Below are 22,049 nucleotides of genomic sequence, written 5' to 3'. Positions count from 1 at the left end.
TTATTCTTATTCTTATCAACAAAAGTATTATAAAAAATGTTATTTATATATTAAAATTAACTATTAAAATTAGTCACTAATGTATTTATGTATAAATACATATATTATTTAATTTATTTTTAATGTGTATTTATATTTTAATATATATTTTATACTAATGTGGTTGATTTTGGTAGCTGATTTAAGTGTACACTTAATATAATTGAAATATTAAATATAGAAAAATCTATAATTTTGATATCTGAAATAATAAATGATACCGTTCTTTTCTAAAATAACTTTCCATGTTTAAACTCTAGCTTTGCAAGAAGCTAAGAATTGTCTGTGATTATGCCTCTTTACATCAGATTAATATAATTGATAGTTCCTTAAATTTAATATTTTTTCGCAGCTATAGGTATACTCCTTAATTGAAGAATTAGACTCTAATTTGACTTTTGTTTTAATTTTTAATATTTTTACTTTTTAGATTTTGTAAAATAATAAAAAATATTAAAAGTAAATACAACAATAAAAATAAAAACCAACCAAGTCATTAATTACGGTTGTGGATTGCAAAATAAAAAATAAAAAATAAAAAGTATTTATTTATTTCAAGTAAAAAATTAATTTTGGTATATTTTAAGTAAAACAATATTTTTTATAAATTATATATAATAAAAATATGAATCCAATTTTAATATATTGACATAAAATTATTTTACACGTGCATTCAATCATATAATGTCACCTTAGCAAAAATAATTAATTTTTAAATTGATCGCGTGCATAATAATCAAAAGAACAATTATGATTGCACGATTTTATAAAATATTTTACAACGTTAATGTATCAAAATTAAATTCTAAAAATATTTTTAAAAAATTGGCCACGAAACTTTCTGGTATTTCTATTATAAAAGTTAAAACTCCTTCAAATATATAAAAATTAAATTCTTTAACGAAACCAAATATTTTCCGACCAGAATTCCTAATCCTAGGAAAGTAGGAATGAATGAATCCTAAGACATAAAACGTTATGACCAAAGGCAAAGACTCTTACGCGCACTTGACCACATTACACTGCCACACACACACACACACACACATTCATATTCATCACTCTTTTTCTCCTTCATTTCCCCTTTCAAACCCCTCTTCTCTTTTTTTCTGCATTATTTTGCTTCCTAATTTTTTACCTCCTTCTTTATCCGCGTGTTTCTTTTTCTTTCTTCTTTTTGGGGCTTATTTTAGGGTTTCAAAACTTTTCAAAAGTCTTCCCATTACTAAATTTTAAAGCAATTGATCCCCAAATTCGAATCTTCACTCTCATCCCCCTTTTCTCTCTCGTTTCCCAGCTCCCATTTTCGCTCTGAAAGTCCTCTCCAGAGAATTGATTTTTTTTTCTTATCTTTTAATTTTTTCCTTCATTGGTTGATGTAAATTTCCAAATTTTGATTTGGTGGAAGAATCGGTTATTGAGTAGCTGAAAACAACGGATTTTGTTGCGGTTGTGGGGTTGATTGAGGGTTCAATAGTGAATTTGAAATGGTGGGGTGCTTGTGAAGATTAGAAAACTTTTTCCTTTTTTGGAACCCTAGCTAGTTTGCTGTCTAGAAACATGAAATAATTGGTGATTCATTTCCGGGGGGTGTTTATGGTTTTTGTGTGATTTTCAATTGGAGAAGAAGAAGAAGGGTTATGGAGAATGGTTATGATAGGAAATTGGCTGAGAACTTCTCAGCTTTGCGGATTAATAACCAACATGGTCAACATCAGCAAGTGCATGATCAATCTCACTTCGATGCTAACAACAGTGATAACTTGTATCAGGTCATGAAGGCTGTTGAAGCTGCTGAGGCCACCATTAAGCAGCAGGTAATTGGTTTTAAGTTTCAATACTAGTATTGTGACCCTTTATCCAAGTATGGTTGATTGGATGGTGTATACATGTTCGTTATCATTAGCATAAGTAGTTGTATGATTTAATTGTGTTGCCTCATATCATAGTTGAAGTTCTTGGAAAAATTTTCATTCTAGCTCGATTAATCTTGTTATTATGTTTTGTAGTACTTGCTTGGCACGTATATTGCGTGAAAACGTTAAGCAAATAAAAAGAGAAAGAGACTATTTGGAAGCTTTATTAAGATTACTGTTGGCGGAAAAAATACTCTTGCACACCATTGTAGTTGTAGGTTTACTTTGGTATAATGAAATGGTCGTATACTGGCATCTCTCATGTCATATCATATCATATCATATCATTTTAGATAGGACATTGAAGATGCAACTTGGTACTTTGGACAGGTGGAAGAGAATAATCGGCTCAGGGCTGAACTCTTGAACAAAATTCAAGAACTAGAAAGATATGTAAGTTCTGAAATGCTTTATGTTTGACGTATTACATATTAATGGTGAATTCTATGGTGCCTTTGTTGTGGTGCCTAAATTGCCTAACTTACCTTTTAAAGTACAATGTAAAATGTTTAAAATAAAAAGTAAATTATTTAAAATTTATTAAATATTATCTATTTACTTTTTTTAGTAACTTAGGCACAATGTTAAAGGCACCATAGCACTCACCTTAGTTATGGCTTTGTAGAAAATAGACTTTTTACGGTGGTTTTTTCAGTACTCTTGTTTTGTTTATGGGTACTGTGGTATTGGCTTGTCTGGCACCTTGGAGGAATTTATTTACTTATTTTATGTCTGCTGCCACCTTTGTGGTTTTTTTTAGTACACTTGTTACCTTTATTATTGTTTTTAATATTCTTATGTCTTATCAATGATGATTATGTCTTTAATGCTGTAAGTGTTGACAATTTATTTCAAGTTTTGAAGACTTATTCTGTGTGTTAGAATTAGAATTTAGAAATTATTTAGTGTTTTATTGTCTACTTGTCTTTGCTATTGTGGTCATTCTGCTGTTTGCAATACGATTTGGAGTTGGCCACTTTGCATTGCTATCCCGGATTGACTACCATTTTACTAATAATAATTCAATTCTCCTTTTATCAAAAAAAAAAAAAAAATCGTCACTTCATGAGATGGACTAAAAATAGCCAGTGGTTGTTTTTTGGACGTGAAATGGTTATGTCATTTGACCACACGGCAACAATGTGAAATTGTCATTAACAATGGTTGTTTGAGATAAAAGTTGATACTATGCTGAAGTCGTTATTATATTTGTAGAATCCAGACGTCTGTTTGAGGAAGTGTTAATTTATTCCCCTACCCCATGTGCTCAGAAAACTTTATAATCAGATACGCTTCGATGAAGAATATTTTTACATGATTGAGAGTTATGATGAGAAAATAACACATTTTTGTTTTTGGTGGGTTGGGTTGGGGGATGGACGAAGAAAATATAATGAGGGAGGGAAGACAAGGGGTTGTCCTTAAAAGCAATAATTTAAAAGAAAACTTCAAAAGTCTCATTAGTGTAATTTATACTTTTGACAGAAGCAAGGTGAAGCAGTGGATCAAAGATCTCCTTTGGTTGCTCCTTTGCAGGAGCAGGGTCATAGATCATATCAATCAGTTCCATCAAGTACGCTAGAACATATGATGAATGGTACAGGGCGTCCTTTTTAACTTAATTAACTGGTGAACTAGTGATCCACCAATAATGAAATTTAAAATGATGCAGCCAGAGGTGAAATAGTTAATCGTTCTGAGAACAATCAAATAAATGGGACATATAGAGTACAACCAAATGATCAGCGACCTGTGGATAATGCTGGCCCTTCACAGTTGTCTTCGCCATCTACAAGTTCAGTCTCTCCTGGCCGGTATGTGGTATCAAATATCAAGTGTAATTTTAATGCCCGAGATACTGTGTAATATCATATTTATTAATGCAATATTAAAGAAGGAATTGCATAATTTTAGAAACCTGTCTTTGCCATAGGCATCTACCAGGAGACTATGATCCCCGATCCGGTTCACCTCAGCAGGGCTTGATGCCAGTGGCAGAAATGAATAACTCTAATACTTTACTGAAGCAGGTACCACCTTTAGTTCTAAACTTTTATTTTTTATGTCAGTGCTTGATTTATGATGCAAATCTATTTAGGATTTGGCTATCAAGGTACGAGAACATGAAGAAGAGATCATCCAATTAAGGAAACATCTTGCAGATTTTTCTGTAAAGGTAAACGGTGTAAAATATTTTCTGTAAGTTGATAACTCATGGTGCCTTGCTGTCCATTATGGAGACTGAAGTGGTGTTTGGTTTTTTTTTTTGGTGGGACAGGAAGCACAAATACGTAATGAAAAATATGTCTTGGAAAAGCGGATTGCATACATGCGCTTGGTATGCACAAAATTTGTTGAATTCCTTGTGAAACTTCTAACATACTTCTCCCGTATATTTGATGGGGATTAAGCTTAAGTAAGTTATTTGTAATATTGCTGCTAGGCCTTTGATCAGCAGCAGCAAGATCTTGTAGATGCAGCGTCAAAAGCTTTATCATATCGACAAGACATAATTGAGGAAAATATACGTCTTACATATGCATTGCAGGTTATTTTTCCTACTTTTTATTGGTGTATGTTTAATGTGCACTGGTAATTTGGTTGCACCAAATGTTTTTGAATGAATCTTCATAGGTGGTAACTTTTTCTATTATGTTTGTTGAGAATGAATTTTGAAGGTTACACCTTTTCTTTTCTTGCCAGGATGCTCAGCAGGAACGAACAACATTTGTTTCATCTTTGATGCCACTTCTTGCGGAGTACTCCTTGCAGCCGCCTGTTGTTGATGCCCAGTCGATTGTTAGCAATGTCAAGGTCAGGTTTGACCTATTTCCTTGTCGTTATGAATGTGACACTTGGATGTATTTCAATGCTCTCCTCTCTCTTGTGGGGATGTTGCACAGAGGAAAACAACTTTTTCTGAATAGGATTTTTTTTAGGGTGTAGTCGTTCTTAACTTACTAAATGGGAAAAATCAAGAATTGATATTTAGCTAGGCTTTTGATTAGCTTCCTCTTATTCATTCTTATTCATAATGTATTACTTTAATATTGGTAGGATACCGCATCTATATTACATAACATAAAATATATATGGAGGCAAGCTTGGATGTATGTGGCTTGAGAATAAGTTGCACTAAGAATATATGGAGTTCAAGTTTTGCGGAGGAAGAGAAACACTAACACTAGAAGGTTAAGATTGGAGGAAACATCATACTAAAAATAAAGAGATTTAAGTATCTTGGTTGTATTATTGTGGACAGTAGAAAAACACTAACCTAATACTATAAGATTCAAGCAAGTTGGTCAAAATGGCAGAGTCTTTGGATTTTATATCCGACAAGAAATACCTTTAAAGCTTACGGGGTAAATTTTATTGTACCGCTATTAGATTAGTTAGTTATATGGAACAAAGTGTTGGGACAAAGGATAAGCATGAACATAAGTTTAGCGTAATCCGAGATGAGGATGCTTCGATGGATAATTGATCATACGCGTATGGACAAAATAAGTAACGGGGATGAGAGAGAAAGTTGGAGTAGCACTTTTTGTTGAAAAGATGGTGAAATCTCATTTTTGATGATTTGGACATATAAGGAGAAGACTGGTAGAACACAGGTGAGAAAGGTGGATTAGATGGAAGATGAATTAGTGTTAGAGGTAGAGAAGACCTAAAAAGACTTTGCATAAGGTGGTCAAATGAGATTTGCGTGAACAATCTCACTTCAGACATGATAGATGATTGGGAGCAATGGCGTTGATTGATTTATGTAGCTGATTCTACTTAGTGGGATAAGGCTTTGAATCCTTGGAAAAGCCTCCAAAATGCTTAGTTTTACCATTGTGTGGAAGTTGCAGTAATACCGAGATTCATATGTACTGTTTGTTGGAAACTATGTAATAACCCAAACATGAGCATCCTTTTGACTTTTAAAAGTGAAGGGTAACTTACATGGAATCCAATTTCTTTAAACACCCCCCTCTTCAAGGCATGCAATCTTAATTCGGCTTCATAAATGGGGTGTATGTGTACTTTTAAGATTTTTCTTTCAATTTTTTGGGTTTTTTTTTGTTGGGGGAAAGGGGGGGGGGGGGGCGGGGAGTTCTGTTTTCATTTTTGGTTTCTAATTGCTGTGGAAATCTTGGTGGAATGAATAAAATCTTATAAATATATTTGCTTTTGCTTCCATTCATTTTGATGGGGTCTAAATATTTTATTTAATCAGTTTGTTCTACATCTTTGCAGGTTTTATTTAAACATTTGCAGGAAAAACTTCTTCGCACTGAGGTAAGTGGTACTTTGGTTCGCTAAATTCCTGTTAATTCAATATAAGTAGTATTAAAATCTAGGTGGACTAGATACTAGCTATGTAAAAATATTGGTTCCTGTTATCATAAAGGGCTTCTGACGATTGGTTACATATGTTCCTTATCAGTCGAAGCTAAAGGAGTCACAATATCAATTGATGCCATGGCGTCCGGATTTGAACAATGCCAATATTGCTACGCAATCACCATCTCACCCAATTGGTGCACCTTTGGCAACTTCAGTATGCTCATTTTTGTGTTTTTGTCCCTTTACCTTGTTTTGCATACATAAAATTCTAAATATTTTCCATTCTTTATTTAAATTTTTAAATCAGAATAAAAAGGGCCTTGAGCTGGTACCTCAGGAGCTGTACTCCCAAGCAAGGACTCAGGTTTCTGTTGATTCTCACATGGGCAATGATTGGGATATGTTTGGCCGCACACAGACTGGCATGGGTGGTGGTGTGACAACCAATGTTGACGGGGATGATTCGGGGAGATATTCACCTTATGCAAGCAGGTGAGCCTGATCAAATGGAGACTGCTACTCTGAACTGAATGTATTGGTGGGTTCTGTTTTCATGTCATCTTTGTTAATGTGGTCCTTGCATGCAATCTTGTCTGCAATTTGATTCAACTGGATAACTATTTATATGCGACCTGTTTGGCACTAATCTTTACAGATGTGTCTTCTTAAATGGTGCTATCATCTGAACCAATGGGAAATGGTATTACTGAATTGCTAACAGTGAGGGTGTCTTTGGAATGTTAAAAATGTGGAAATGATTTGAAAATGAATTGATTACATGTGTGAATACAGTTGCATATAGCATGCATACATGTTATATATATATCTTATGCACATTTAAACAAGAAGCTGGATCCTACTAAATAGGGTTGGCTACATTAATCAAATGACGCTACAATGCCTTTTAATAAAACATGTGTATTTTGTTTGTTTATACTTAAATCCTTTTTAATAATTTCATCCAAAACTTTCTTAGATCTACTAACTTTGCCTATTTATAATTATAATAGGCCTATCCATAATCCTTCTCCGAACATGTCCACGACACTTACAGATGAAATTCTACCAACTTCTCAATAACTGGTGTTGCCCCAATTCTCATTTTTTCATTCTTGATTCTATCTAGTTTAATGTGACTGTGTCAATTGAATCATTCTCATCTCTGCAGCAGTAAGATTAGGCTGTGTTTGGTCAGTGTGCATTCTCAGACATAGATACAAAGACACAGACACTTGAGACATGGACATAAAATATGTGTTTATGTATTGTGTTTGGTAAAATAGATGGACAAAGACACAAAAATTTGGAAAGTCCATATTACCTCCTTATTAAAGAAAAGCCTACTATCCTCTTCTCTATCCACCCATTGTCCCCTCTTACTACTTCCTTCAATCTCCAGCTGAAAAACCAAGAACCAGACTCATCAAAGATCAAAATCAGATTAAAAAAGGTAAAAAGAAAAACCCAAATTCATTCTCATTAAATTAGTTCCAATATTTTTGTTCTCTCTTTTCCTGGAACACTTTTTTCTTTTCAAAAATCAAAATGAAACCATAAAATCAGAATAGAGACCCATGGAAGAGGCTGCTAAGGTAGCGTTGTCTCGAATCTGGAGGTGTGAGATAAGACAGAGATAGAAGAAGAAAAGGGAAGGGGAAAAGATGGGGGCAAAGGGAAGAAGATGGAGGGTGGAAGAAGGAAGAACAGAAGAGGTAGAGAAGGAAAAGGGAAGAGAAGAAGACGGGGATGGAGAGTGGAGGTTGGAGAAGGGAGGCTAAATGGAAAAGAGAAGAGTAGAAGAGAGCGGGAGAAGAAGAGAGGGTGTTAAGTTGAAACAACAGCAGCAGCCGGAAGAGAAGAGAAGAGAAGAGAAGAGAAGAGAAGAGAAGAGAAGAGAAGAGGAGAGGAGAGGAGAGGAGAGGAGAGGAGAAGAAATACGTTAATGGGTATAGGGCAGTTCTGGGATTATGAAAATATAGTAAGGACAAAGTTGTCCAAAAGTATAATCCGATTTGTGTCTCTAGCAAAAAAACCGTGTCTCAACATTTCGGAGAGACACAAAAGACGTGTCTCTTGTGGGTGACCATATGTAACCGTGTCTTAAAAAAATCGTCTTAGCAAACAAACGAAACCTTATGTTTTTGTTGGCTCGTCACTGTCCAACATTCCATGGCCGGTCGAATAGTTGCGCCATAAAATTTATGTTTAAACCTTAGTGGTACTTTTTTATCCTAAATAAATAACACAATATACAAATTAAGATGACACAGCTATGATTTGTGTCAGTGTAAACTGGAGAGGACATATGTGGTTTCTATGTAATGTGCCTGTGTAAAGCAATGCAAAATAATGAGGGCTAAAATAGTATTTTCATAACTTAAATTTCCAAATGATATCATTTTCATACGAATTCTTTAAAAAGTCACAAGATTTCATATGCACACAACTCAGGAAATTAATTCATTTCCTTTTTCACTTTCTACCTTTTAAACAAAAGATTAGATTCGTAAATGAAAGCAATTTCATTTTATTACACTCTAAACACATTGAATGTTTTAGTTGACTCATTTTCCTGTTTTTGTTCCCTGAAATAACTGGTAGAAACATAAAATCATGCTTGCAGATCCTGAGTTCTATTTTTTTTCTCCTAAATGAAGTTTTGTATGCATAAGCTTTCCATCCTTGGAATGGTGATTAGCATATATGATATATCTGTCCTGCTAGTTGTAGATTCTAGTTCATATTAGGATATCTGCCTGCTCTGTGATGTCAACAACTGCTAACAGATAATACTTCATGATGCTAGTCTCAACAGTAGATCTAATTTATTTAATCAGCCCAATAACTAAGATTCTAGGTTGATTAGAGTTTCAACTTGCATGAAGTTTTTTATGTAAATTTTGTTAGCTCACTTCCTAATCATTAGGTAAAAGGTGAGTTTCTTTCTGCTGATTGGTGATAATTCACTTTGGAGATCATTGCTTAGCAAATGCTAATTTTGATTCCGAAAGTTGCTGAGAAAGCAATATGGTTCTGATTTGTTTAGTATTCAAATAAATTTCTGTTTGAGGGAGAATAGTATTGAGTTAACATGCAGCACTTGTACCCTCTGGTTATTTTGCATTTTGTGGTAGCTTGTTACACAAAATGGAAATTCTTGTATGATTTCTGTTCTTGAAATTGTGAAGAGCAATAATTTTGTATTGGATCTTTACATATGATCTTTATTGATTGGGAAATGGCTTATCATAGGCTGGTAATTGAGGTTTTATGGAAGGTCTAGGTGAATAATAGGATGCAGATATCTAAGATTTGAGCAATCAAATATATTGCCGAATAAGAACCCGTGTGAGAATACATGGTAGAATAACAACTAACAAGGATTCTTGTTCTTATAGGACTACATCAAGGATGAAATCTTAGTCCTTAGCTTTTTATAGTGGTATTGGATGTGCTTACTGAACATATTGAAGATCTAGTCTCACGATGTGTGCTAGATGGGAAACTAGGGTTTTGAGTGTGTCAGGTCCACTATTAAAGATGGGAAATTGAAGATGTGTAAACCCTAAGAAGCATGATGGGTGGTTGACGTGTTGGAGTGTGCAAGGACTGGTATTAGGATTAGGAGAGGAAAGGGGAAAACAGAGGATATAGTAATGAATTAGGGATTCTGAACAAGTGTATTCTAGTCTTCTAAGAACCTAGGAATTGGGGAAAAGTATCTGATGCTGTGTTTACAATTGTGTAAAGCTTGAGAGCTTCTATCCAAATTCTTAATGAATGACTACACAGAACCTTCATCAAATGGGAACCTCCTATGTATTCTCGTATTTCAGCTTAACCCCTATCTGATGTCTTATCTCTCAAGTAACCGTTGTTTCATTACTTGCATAGGTCAGTGACTGGTTACCCTCCTCTCTCAAATTCTTTCTTATATACATAAGAATATGTCTTACAAATGGTTTCCTAACAGTTTTCTTTTGGTATTTGCGATTAACAAAATGTACCAGCATAGCTTTAGGGAAAATTGTAATGCACAACTATTAAACCAGTGATTTTTTATGGGATTGAATGTGGGAGGTTAAATACCAACAAGAAAAGAGGATAGATGTTGCGTAGATGAGGATATTTTGATGGATGAGTGGATGATATACTCGATGAGATGGGATTAGGAATGAAAAGTTAAAGTTGAAGTAGTGCGTATTGTGGATAAAATGGCTGAATCTCATCTTATTCTGTATTGCAAAATGTGGAAACTATTAAAATAGATTTAATAGTTCAAAAGTAATCATGATTTATTTCAGGACACTATCATGTCAAGTGGAACAAGACTTGATGGTTACTATTTTTAGTATTCATAGAATCAAACATAAAAGAATAAGTTTTGACTTATTTGCCACACACACAAGCGTGTACACTCAAGTTGAACTGAGATAGCTCCTTGGAGGCTGAAATGATGAATTTTTAATTGAGACTTAGACCAGTATCGGTAACAGCAGTGACATCCACGCTCAAATATTGTGTCTATTTTACAGGAATTCTTCAGCTCATGATGTACCCATCCACCTAGGTGATGCTCATCCTCCACATTATGGAGAGGAGATAACTAACAAACAGGTGACGTTTCGCGAACCTGTGAGCAACAATGATGTGGATGATCCTGATGGAGATGGAAACAATAGTGAGAGAGAAGCATCTGCTAACTGGAGTGGCAATGCGCCTTATACAACCGCTGTTGATGAACCTGCTCCCTCGTATTCTCCATATTTGCCACCCGTTCTTGAAGAACCTTCTTCGTCATTTTCTGAGGGTAATAATTAATATCCTTTTGAACTTCACTAAATGTTCAGAGCTTTGGTGTTGACCATTTTCAAATTGAATAAATCACAATACAGCTGCCGACGATGATCCCTTACCAGCCATAGAGGGCCTTCAAATTTCTGGGGATGCCTTTCCAGGAAGGGAACTTCAGGCATGCGGATACTCCATCAATGGCACCACTAGTTGTAATTTTGAGGTTAGTTTTTTTCCCCTTATAATTTGAACGAGTTTGTATTGCTTTATTTCTTAAGAGTTTTCATTACGTTGTAATTAGATGTGTCTGTTCTAACCGTTTGTCATTGCCTTTGTTTCCCTTGTTGGACTGTGCCAGTGGATTCGACATTTGGAAGATGGTTCCTTTAATTATATCGATGGTATTGTACTATTGTTTACTTGTTTTTATGTTCACCTTTACATCCATCCTGATGTAATGATCTCAACCATATCCATTGTCCAAAAACAGGGGCAAAGCAACCCAACTATCTTATCACTGCTGACGATGTTGATACATTGCTTGCCATTGAAGTCCAGCCTTTGGATAACAGGAAGCGCAAGGTACTTTTGTCTCTTATAATGGCTGTCTTGTATGTAAAAGATGTAGACTGTTCAAAAGTGGCTTCAAATTAACTGTGTTCCAACTTAGGAATATCAATGTGATTTTCGGTGAAAGGTAGAAACTACTAGTAATTTTCAGTGATCATCATACTGACCAATTTAGGTGTTTTGTCACTAGGGTTTGATCCTTGAGTGGCTAATGGGCTATCCTTGTAATGATCATTGATCATTGAATTTCTTTCACAATATTGCTGATGGATGTTGGAATATTTAGTTCTTTGTGTGTTGATGACGTTGAATTCTAATTTCTAAGTCTATCCTTTCTCCTTGTCCTGTGTGCCTTGTTACAAGAGCAAAGTTGTCGAACTTTTGTTTTTCTTTCCAGGATCATATGCAGGTGAACCACATTGGTGGGGAAATAATTAGAATATGGAATGAAGAGAAATGAAAGACTAGTGGGTGTTGTATTAGTTAAAACTAGACCAAATATCAAACCTGCCAAGCTACTGTTTAGTGGTTCAACCTGTTTAAAGGGATTCAACTGAATATATACATATGGGGTGGGGGGTGTTGATTAATAAATATATTTTATATCAATTTTCTTTTTCCCGTTTTGGTCTTGCCATGTGCACTAGTAGCATTGAAAAAAAAAAGAGATAATGCAGTACCAGCAAAAGGAAATTGCAATGAGTAATCGCTCCAATGAAGGGGGAATTATGAAGAAAAATCAGGTTATGACCATGAACCATGTGATGACAATACCTAATTCTCTTGACATTGTTGCACTGTTCCATAGCCTCTCTTTTCATCATTATGTCCTCTTTTTTCAATTGGCACTTGTTTCTAAATGACAAGGACACATGTACTTTTGATGAAGTTCTTTCCATTTTAATGATTTCTTCTTTTATCAAAGAAAAAAAGTACTCTTTTGGTGAATTTATTCTTTTCTTGTTCTTTTTTGGATAAACAACAATATATGTAAAATTTGCTGTTTTGGTATAGTTATATTTCATTTGCAAGTTTATAGATTTTAATGGGTCATTGTGCCCTGTGTGCAATAGTACACCATGCTTAATAAGTAATTTGAGAAATATAGGTACTATGAGAATTGATTCTGATTGAGTTCTTTCAAATGTGTACTTTGTGAATGGATTCTGACCTCTTTTTTTATTTTTTATGGGTTGGTGTGACATGGTTATTTAATTAATTTACTAATCTCATGCATTCTTCAATGTAGGGAGAACCTGTGAAGGTTTTTGCCAATGAAAACAAAAAGATTACTTGTGGTAGGTGCCTGTATTATTATTTTGGAATGCTGATTGATGTTACCATTTATGCACTTGGTATGATCGTGTATTTGAAGCGAACTTTTAGTTAAATGTAGTGAAGTAAAGTAATGTTCATCAATATTTTAACCTAAGGGCGAATGTGTGACAATTTTTAGAAAGGCTATATTCTCCATATCTTTAAACAGTGCGATTTGACCAACCCCTCCAGGCCCCAACTAGACATCTAGGGTGTTACATTTACTGGAGTAAACATCTGCCAGTGATCCAATATCACGCATTATTCTCTGATGCCATCTTAAGACTGTTGGTCAAAAAGCTAACTCACGGTTGGTGGAATTCCCAAATGTTTACAAGGACTATCTTGATTGATCTCTTATGCTTATGCAGCATAGGAGTTAAAGTCTATCATTTGTTGCATTTGTGTTCTATAAAGTGGGAAAATAAATATCATGACAGTTGTGGGAAAGTTGATCCAGCTATAAGCCTGACCAAAGCATTAATATAATGCATCTTAAATATGAAGCTATCCTTAGTGTGCTTTTCTTTAATGATACCGGGAATGTCCGATAGAGGTGGCGACCTTTACCTGTATGAATTGGTGTGTGGATGTCCTTTCTTGGTTAGTGAAACAGAGAGGCTAGTTTCAACCTGTAGGTAGTCATTGTGCTTCAGATATTTATGGTGCATAATATGATATTTTATTTGAATTCTAAGTGGTGTGTTGTCCCAAAAAGACACACTAAAGTGGAAACAATTTGATCTCAATTCTAAGTGAACATATCTACTTTGGATGTATTGTGTTGTTTTCCTTGATTTCAGTTTTGTGCTATGGCTGCAATTTTGTGGATCCCTCCTAAATAAAATAGCTGAAGTATTCTCTTATTTGTTTTCAGATCCTGAAATGCAGAGTTGCATAGAAAAGGCTTTTTACGCGGGACAAGCTTCATATAAAGTTTCTCTTTCGGTAATTGAATGTAGCAGAGTTTTGGAACTTATTTTACTTATGTTTGGAGAATTCACGGTTACATAAATAACTTTGGCTTTGTATTACAGACTGGATATCTTGATATATGGGAACCAGCCACATTGACCGTTAAGAAGGAAGGTTATAGTATCAAATGTAGTGGACCAAATGGAGTAGTCATCACAGAAAAGTTTGCGTCTTCCAGCAGTGTATGAAGTTTGATTATTTGATGCTTTGTGTGAAAGTTACCGCTAGTTAAAGTTGTATAAAATTATTGAATGAGTAAAGAAAGTAAAACGTATTCTGGGATCATTCAGTAAAATATTCCTCCCTGGAAGATTTCCTTTTAGTGAACTCTTGGTAGTAATAGTTTACTTGTGCAGTGTGCTTATTATTATTATTATTATTATTATTATTATTATTATTATTATTATTATCTCAATAGCTTTCTGGGAAGTGCAATGTGAGTGCACATTTTACCCCATTCCTTTCCTTCCCCCCGATGCCCAAGTGATCTCACTGGTCTGACCAATAGAATACCCTGAAAGGACAAGTATTCTGTAGCAGTCTTGTTGGAGGGTCTTAGAATCATTTGAAAATTTTTATCATGCCTTTTTGTTAATCTCTAAAATTAATCTTAGTGTTCAGCAATTATTTATTTATTTATTTATTTTAATCATACGTGGCTCTTCCTTTTTTAGGTTATGATTCCATATGGACATGTTTCAGAATTTATTATAATGGGTTCAAGTGGCACTGACCATCTGTTAAGAGCAGAAAGCACTCCAACAGATGTTTCTGGGTAAGTATTCATTCTGTTGTGTTGTTGCAAAAACGGACAAAAGCAATTGAGTGACACGAGAATTTGTGAACAAGTTTGATATTCTAGCATTGAATGCTAGAATTGATTCCACATAAAGACTAGACTCATAGAATAGGAGTGTGTATTGAATAGGGAAACTTCCTAGCATTGTGCTAGAATTTTGGGGAGATACAAGTAAATGTGTAGTTACAGTTAGTGGAAGAGTTGGAGTTCCACAACCTCCAAGATGCAAATTTTAAAATGATGAATCAACCATAACTAGTCCCTCGTACCCTTTATTTATAACTATGCTAATTAACTAATGAGTCCCTAACACTGAATATATAATGACTCTTCATGAGATTTCCCTCACCCTAAAGTTTAAGGTCTACCCAATAGACTTAGGTCCCTAATCCTTGGTGTAACCTTGAGCAATAAAGATTTGTTAGTGAAGAGGTGAACAAAATTCTGATATATTCAGGTGCTTACAAAGCTTTCAGAACTGTGGATTTATTTATTTATTTTTAATCTCCAAGCCAGACGCAGGAGTATCCTGTGTCGTGTTTTCTGATGATTGTAGTGTAACAAGTTTTTTTGATGGTTATTTATTTTTAATTTTTTTTTCCGATAATATTTTTATGTTCTTTTTGCAGTGCAAGAGATACTATTGTGCTCACCTTGAGATTATTCATCTTAAGGGTAAACAAACTTTTCCCTTAACTTATATATTACACCCTCCGGTCTCAAATATTCACCATTGGGACAAAGTGGTACATTGAAAAACCAATGAATTTGGACACAAATATCCCAGTGAAGTTAACTGAAACTTTTATTGCAAGTCTCAAAAATGCAAATTCCCTGATTGGATAATTGGGAATTTCAAATCAGTTCTACTCTTTTTTTTTCCAGTATAAAATATTTGTGATCGAGTAGTATACTCAAGGCTTAACCCAATTTTTTGGGTTCTGCAGGCTGCAGAGAAAAAAAGAGGGAAGAAAAAAGGATTATTCTTTAACAGTTTAAATTTGAAGTGAAGAGTGGTAGCTGTTTGGCAGAAAATCTCTGCTTCATACAGAAGGGTACTGGGATGGGAGATGTGTTTTGTGTGTGGAACGAAAATTTTGCTCCTTTCATATTTATATATACTAGGGCCGAATTAGCTTGAGCTGTAGTTGTGAATTTATGTATTTTTTTGAATATTCAGTAATTATTTTTTTCCCCCATAGCCCTGTAAGTCAAGTGTTGTATTGCTTGCTGTACTTGTCATTCTTGTGCATATTTTTTTCTTGCATATTCATTCTAGTTTTCTCACTTAAGTGAAAATGATATATAGTTATCAATTGAAATTCGTGTAGCCTGTCCTATTTTCCGGTTTCTTTTTGTTGTCTTTTTTCTTTTTAATAGAAAAGTTGGAATATGTATCAATAATAGTTTAGGTATTATTATTATTATTTGGTTGTGATGGTATTGTTTTATGAGCTGTTAAAAAGTAAAGGGCTTTTTATATTCAATCTGTATTGAGCATTTCCAATAAAGTCAGTAAATTTGATGTGCTGTTTTATGTGAGTACATTATTCTTGTAATAGTTTGTGGGAAAATTCTGATTGAAGACCAAATAAAAGACTTGTTGAGAAATATTTTAACTTTAAACTATCATTATCTATGGCTGATGGGAGAGGTTGCCATGCATTACAATAACAATTGTCATTCGAAGTAGGTTGATCTATTATTTCTTTCCACTTTTCTTTTTCCTCTTTTTTCCCTTTTCTTTCACCCTCTTTTCTTTTTCTTCGCTTTCTCTCTCTCTAAAGAGTTGGATATAACTCATTTTTTGTGGATTTATTTATCACGATATCAGAGACTGAGTTGACATCAAATAAAAAATTGTATTATGTTTTTTATTTAAAGGACAAATAGATATAAATATTTCTTATTATTTATTTGAAGGTCAATTAAATTCATCAAAGATACCCTGAATGATATGAGACTACTAGAAATAAGGAAAACAAGAACATTGATAAAAGATAAAGCATCTATAAAGAGGACTACAAAGACAAAATAAAACAGCATTCTGAACATTGAAAAAAGAAAATATGGTGGAATTGTCACTAAAGAGAATGAACTTTGGAATATCAGAGAAAGAAGAGAGACAAGATTTTAGAGAAAAAATACATGACGACTACTTATTGCAATTTAGAGCCTAGTTTTTAAAATGTACAATTCATACATAGAAAATAAAAATGGTTAAATAGTGTAAAAAAGTATGACAACTTCCTGCATGTGTTGCTTTGTATGTACTTTCTCAAAAGAAATTGTTGCATCCTTTGTTTTTCTCTGAGCACTGGCCAACTATCAAGAAAAAAAAAGACACTTTTTCTATGAGATGTCTAGATAATAGTCTTTTCTATTTTATTGTAAAATGTATATTCTCCTACAAAATTAAAATAAACATTTTTGTCCACTTGACAAAAATACCTTTCAATAATTATTGTAAATGATATATATAAGTTAGTAAGAATTATTTGATTGATTTAAATGTATACTTTATATTATTATTATTATTATTATTATTATTATTAACTATCTAATTATTACTAATTTATTTGTATAATAATAATTATAAATGATATTTTAGTCAAGCAGTTTAAAGAGTATATTATTTAAATCTTAAAATGGAGGAGATGATCAGATGAATGTCATTTAGACATATTAGAGGAGAGAGAAGGTCATTTCCTCAAAAAATATTGTCCATTTAGCACCAAATATAGCTACTTTACCTGATTACAAGTTCTGACTTTTACTGTTAAATCAAAATTCCATTAAGTAAGGTTTCTTTCCATAATGAAGATATGTGATATATATCCGAACATCAAGATCAACCATATATGTGGGGATGTTCCCTGTGCGTGTGATTAGTAGAGATATATAAAGCTAAAGATTCTGAATCTTCACGTAAAATAGTGAATCCTGAATTTTCATTATATTGTGACGTAGAATTGATTGATCGATTACTTTAATTTGGTGTTGTGTAAAGCGCTAAGTAGCTAGTTGATGAATGATTTTTATTGATGTAGTATTGGTCAATATAGTAAATATTTTGGTGTTTGAGTTTTCAACATCAGAATTGAGAATGAGAAACAATTTTTTTTTTCTTTAAAAGTAAGGTTCTGGAAATTAACCTAGTAATCGAACTGATAGAGTCAGAAGTTTAAAGGTCTAACTGAAGTTCAACCGTATATAATAGAATAATATGTTTCAACAAAAATATTATTTATACACTAAAATTAGTCACTAAAATCAGCTACTAATATTATTAATATATTTGTGTATAAATACATATATTATTTAATTTATTTTTAATGTTTATTTATATTCTAACATATATTTTATACTAGTAGTTAATTTTAGTGTACACCTATCATGATCGTATATTTATGTATATAATATATAATCTTTTTAGAAAAAAAAAGAATTTTTTGCATTTTATTATTTTAAATTGATTATTAACTGCTAAAAACCAGACTGATTCGACCGTTAACTGGTTGTTTGACTAATTTTTCTAATTTTTTGATTGATTTATTTCTAATCGTTTTTACCATGAATCGAACTGATTTGGTGGCTGATTCCCTGTTAATTCGATTGAATCAGTTCTCAGAACACTAATCTCTACTCTTTTCATCAAGATATTTCAGTTAGCTGGAGTTATTATGTATAAAAAAAAAGTTGAATAATTTTCTCAAGATGAAAAGTTACAAGTACTCAAGTAGAGAGTTCAATCCTGGGCAGCAACAAATGCATGATTGGTTTGCTTTATTAGTAGTGCAAAGTGAATCATAAAATTGAATCACAATTGTGTGAATGTGATTCAAAAGAACTAAAGAAGCATATAAAGGCGCTCCTCAAACACATTGCACTACTCACTTGATTGAATGATATTTCCTACATAGCTTGTTCAAGGTCATATATTCAAAATTTAAAACCTATTCTAATTTGTTTTCCTTTTGTTTTATTTTTCAATACTGACCCATCACATTTATATGCCTACATCATTAAAAATTGGGACACTCTACTATACAGATTAAGGTTGTATAGCAAAAGAATATAAATTCATTTTATAATTATTTTTAATTATTTTATTGATATTCAAAATGTAAGTTCTAATTTTTTTAATTTCTCTTTCATTCTATATAAAAAAAAATTTGTAAATTTATATCTTTAGTATATAATTCACCTTAAAAGTTTAGTGGTTAAATCCTTTTACCCTCATATAGTGATTATCACAACAAGGATAAGATTCAAACGCAGCACGCACTCTTCAACAAGTTTATTTTTTTTAATATCACTATATATATCAATTAATGACTAGTCACCAAAAAAAATATTATCAATCACTAATCCTATTCGTGTTAGAGTAGGGCTCATCATAAAGTGCTTGTGTGATTTTCATGAAACATATTTGTGGAAATGGAATCCCTTCCGTGTAAGCTAAGATAACATTTAGCAAATTCTTCTAGTGATTATTATTATTACACTCATGAATCATAATTTCTTTTCCTTTTTTTTTTCACTATATTTTTTTTTTCGGTGTTATCCCAGACAGTATACATCAATTCTTTTGCGTCAAAGGTTTTTCAAAGTGGAAATGATAAACAGAATAACAGATCCGTAATCTTTTATCTAAAGAAAAATAATTTCTATCACCAAATTTAATTACAAATAAATTTTTAACTTTTGTAAATAAAGAACATATAGATTTCTCTGTATTAAATTCAAACTATTGCTAAAGAAATTTATGTTTCTCATAATCTCATTTACAAAAGTCAGAAATTTACTTATATTTTAATTTAATAAGTATTTTATTTGTCTTCTAAATAAAAGATTAAAAATTTATTTATTTTTTTTTTCTTTTGAAAGGACATCATTACTAGCTAATGAACATCAAATATTTAAAGAACTTCGTTAAGTGCTAATAACTATAATAAGCTTCCTTGGTTTATACAAAAGCTTATTAAATTAAATCCAATCAAGTTTGCTTGTTGTATGCGTGTGTGTTTTTTTTTTTTTTTTCGTTTTTTCCGTGTACTTCTTCAACAACGTTTTTTTTGGCGTTTTTTCTGTGTATTTCTTCTTTAGCAACGTAGTCATCATCATTGTTATTATTATCATTATTGTTATTCTTCTTCTTCTCTTAATTGATTTTTTCTTCCTCTTCTTTTTTCTCTTCATCTTCTTTTCATTATCATCATCGTCGTCGTTATCGTCGTCTTCTTCATTATCTTCTTCTCCTATATATGTTTAGAAAATTAGAGTACAAAAATTTTAATTCACATCATTTTTGATGCAAACACAAAAATTTTAGTACACAACATAGAAATTTTGAAGGATCACATACTCAAAACGTTGATGTTCAACCAACAAAAGATGCACAAAACAATAAATGTTGGTAAATAACATAAATTTTGATGTAGAACACATAAATTTTAGTACACAATAAAAATTTTTTTAAAGGGCTACATGTCTAAAATATTGATACTCAACCAACAAAATACGCATAGCACATAAATTTTAATGTATAATATAAAAATTTTAGTGTATAGCACAAAAATTTTGGTACACATCACAAAAATTTTTAAAGGACTATATGCCTAGAACATTGACTTACCCAATCAACAAAATATATTCGTAACAAAAATTTATGTGCTATGTACAAATATTTTATGCTGTGTAAAAATAAGTTTGTGCTATGCACAAAAAAATTTATATTACATCAATAAATTTATGTGCTCTTCAATAAAAATTCTATCTTAAAAGAGCACCAAAAAAAATTTGTGATACATACACACTTTTTTATTGAATTTATACCAATTTAATTGGACTGAGTTATAAAAAATAATTAAACATGTAACATCACCAAAGTTTATATCTAAGAACAACTTTAACATTTATTTTAGTAGTTACAAGCAATAACTAAGTATGTTATATATATAGTCGGATGCTATTTTTAGGGTGAAACTAACCAACATAATCAATCATCTAGAACTATCACAATGACACTTGATCTCAGATTAATACTACAAAAGCTAGTTAGATCGCAAGTCTCTAGGATCAAATTAACTTTTTAGCAAGATTAGAAAGTGGACGAATCAACAAAGCAAGCAAGAAAGAGCAAGTAGATTTGAGAGGAAGAGAAGTAGAAGAAGAAACCTTGCGGTAGGTAGTACCGTCCTCAGTGACGGATTCAGAAAATTTTGATAGTGGAGGCGAAATATATATAACATAATAATAAATACATATATTATTTAACTTATTTTTAATATGTATTTTGTATTTCAGAATTTGTATTTTAAGATTTATTTTGTACAAATAATTATTTTATGTATACTTAGCATAATTGTTGTTATAATTATATTTTGTTATTATAAAATATGATTAGGTTTCAAAATATCTAATTACAAATTAAAATACTAAAATAGTAATTTAAATAATAACATGTAATTTAAAATTTAATTTTTTATATTTCGTATTTAAAAACTTTGACAATATAATCATGTCTTTTTTTTTTGTATATATCGTTGAACAATCATTTAAAAGTCAACTTTCATACAATTAGCTCTTGATGATATTCATAGTTGAAAAAGTTCATTCAATTAGTGTAGTTATAAAAAATTAAAGCTAATTTCAAAAGAAGAAACACAAATGGATAAATAATATTCTTTCGAGTCGATTTCTAAGAAAGAACACCAATCTTATTTAAATTTAAAAATTGATCATTATAATGGACATCTAGTATGAAATACTCAAATTGACTATTAAGTGTCGAAAGTTGAATAAAAAATTATTGTGGGGTCAAATTTAATAATTTAGTGGGGGCAAATAAATATTATTATTATATACTACTCAATAAAATTCCAAATTGTAGTCGGGGCGCTTGCCCCACACCCGCAAGAGTAGATCCGTCCCTGACCGTCCTCTTCTTAACCTTAACAAGCAATGGAAGTACCTTCCAGGCTGTCTACATGAACCACAAACCGCCAGCTCAACGCTCCGGTTGCTGAGTCACGCCGGAAATAGGTGGAAGGACCAGGATTTCGCACGGAGCTCAATCTAAAGGGTGCAATTAGAACATTTTAAAAAGGAAAAACTACCAAGAGTACCCATAAAATTTACGAATGCTGACAAAAGTACCCATAAACTAAGGAAATTAACGATGTACCTATGGAAGATGGATTTCGTATGACAAAAGTATCCAAACCCTAATTTTTTGGTTGATTTTTTAATAAAATTTCCAAACTACCCCCACTCTCAACCTCAATTCACTTTTTCAACTT

At 32.4% G+C, this 22,049-nt stretch overlaps 1 protein-coding gene across 4 annotated transcripts; it reads left to right on the top strand.

Moving 5' to 3' along the window:
- Window positions 1–1,038: 1,038 nt before the first annotated feature.
- On the top strand, window positions 1,039–16,068 carry LOC107617676 (uncharacterized). 4 transcript variants are annotated; one of them, XM_088497911.1, is made up of 22 exons: window positions 1,039–1,856; window positions 2,286–2,348; window positions 3,441–3,528; window positions 3,628–3,769; window positions 3,889–3,985; window positions 4,069–4,131; window positions 4,234–4,293; window positions 4,399–4,503; window positions 4,659–4,769; window positions 6,201–6,242; window positions 6,391–6,504; window positions 6,598–6,782; window positions 10,826–11,100; window positions 11,186–11,307; window positions 11,443–11,485; window positions 11,575–11,666; window positions 12,904–12,952; window positions 13,849–13,919; window positions 14,009–14,128; window positions 14,621–14,721; window positions 15,375–15,420; window positions 15,693–16,068. In XM_088497911.1, exons 1-22 carry the CDS (start codon window positions 1,680–1,682, stop codon window positions 15,753–15,755), a joined length of 2,229 nt encoding a protein of 742 aa, XP_088354037.1. In that variant the 5' UTR covers window positions 1,039–1,679; the 3' UTR covers window positions 15,756–16,068. The 4 variants fall into 4 exon arrangements, with proteins under 4 accessions (XP_088354037.1, XP_088354036.1, XP_088354035.1 ...); XM_088497910.1 differs by having other exon boundaries at window positions 4,054–4,131; XM_088497909.1 differs by having other exon boundaries at window positions 3,441–3,552.
- The last annotated feature ends 5,981 nt before the right edge of the window (window positions 16,069–22,049 follow it).

Source organism: Arachis ipaensis, chromosome B9, assembly GCF_059453495.1.
Source record: "Arachis ipaensis isolate K30076 ecotype BB chromosome B9, ASM5945349v1, whole genome shotgun sequence".
NCBI lineage: Eukaryota > Viridiplantae > Streptophyta > Magnoliopsida > Fabales > Fabaceae > Arachis > Arachis ipaensis.
Note: the sequence above shows the minus strand (reverse complement) of the source record. Positions and strands in the feature narration are given on the sequence as shown.

Excerpts from the sequence above, each read along its gene's own strand:
- LOC107617676 (XM_088497908.1), top strand. The coding sequence starts at position 1,680 with ATGGAGAATGGTTATGATAGGAAATTGGCTGAGAACTTCTCAGCTTTG. Across the intron at positions 3,770-3,888 it reads AGTTCAGTCTCTCCTGGCCG|GCATCTACCAGGAGACTATG; the intron begins GTATGTGGTATC and ends TCTTTGCCATAG. Across the intron at positions 6,783-10,825 it reads TATTCACCTTATGCAAGCAG|GAATTCTTCAGCTCATGATG; the intron begins GTGAGCCTGATC and ends TCTATTTTACAG.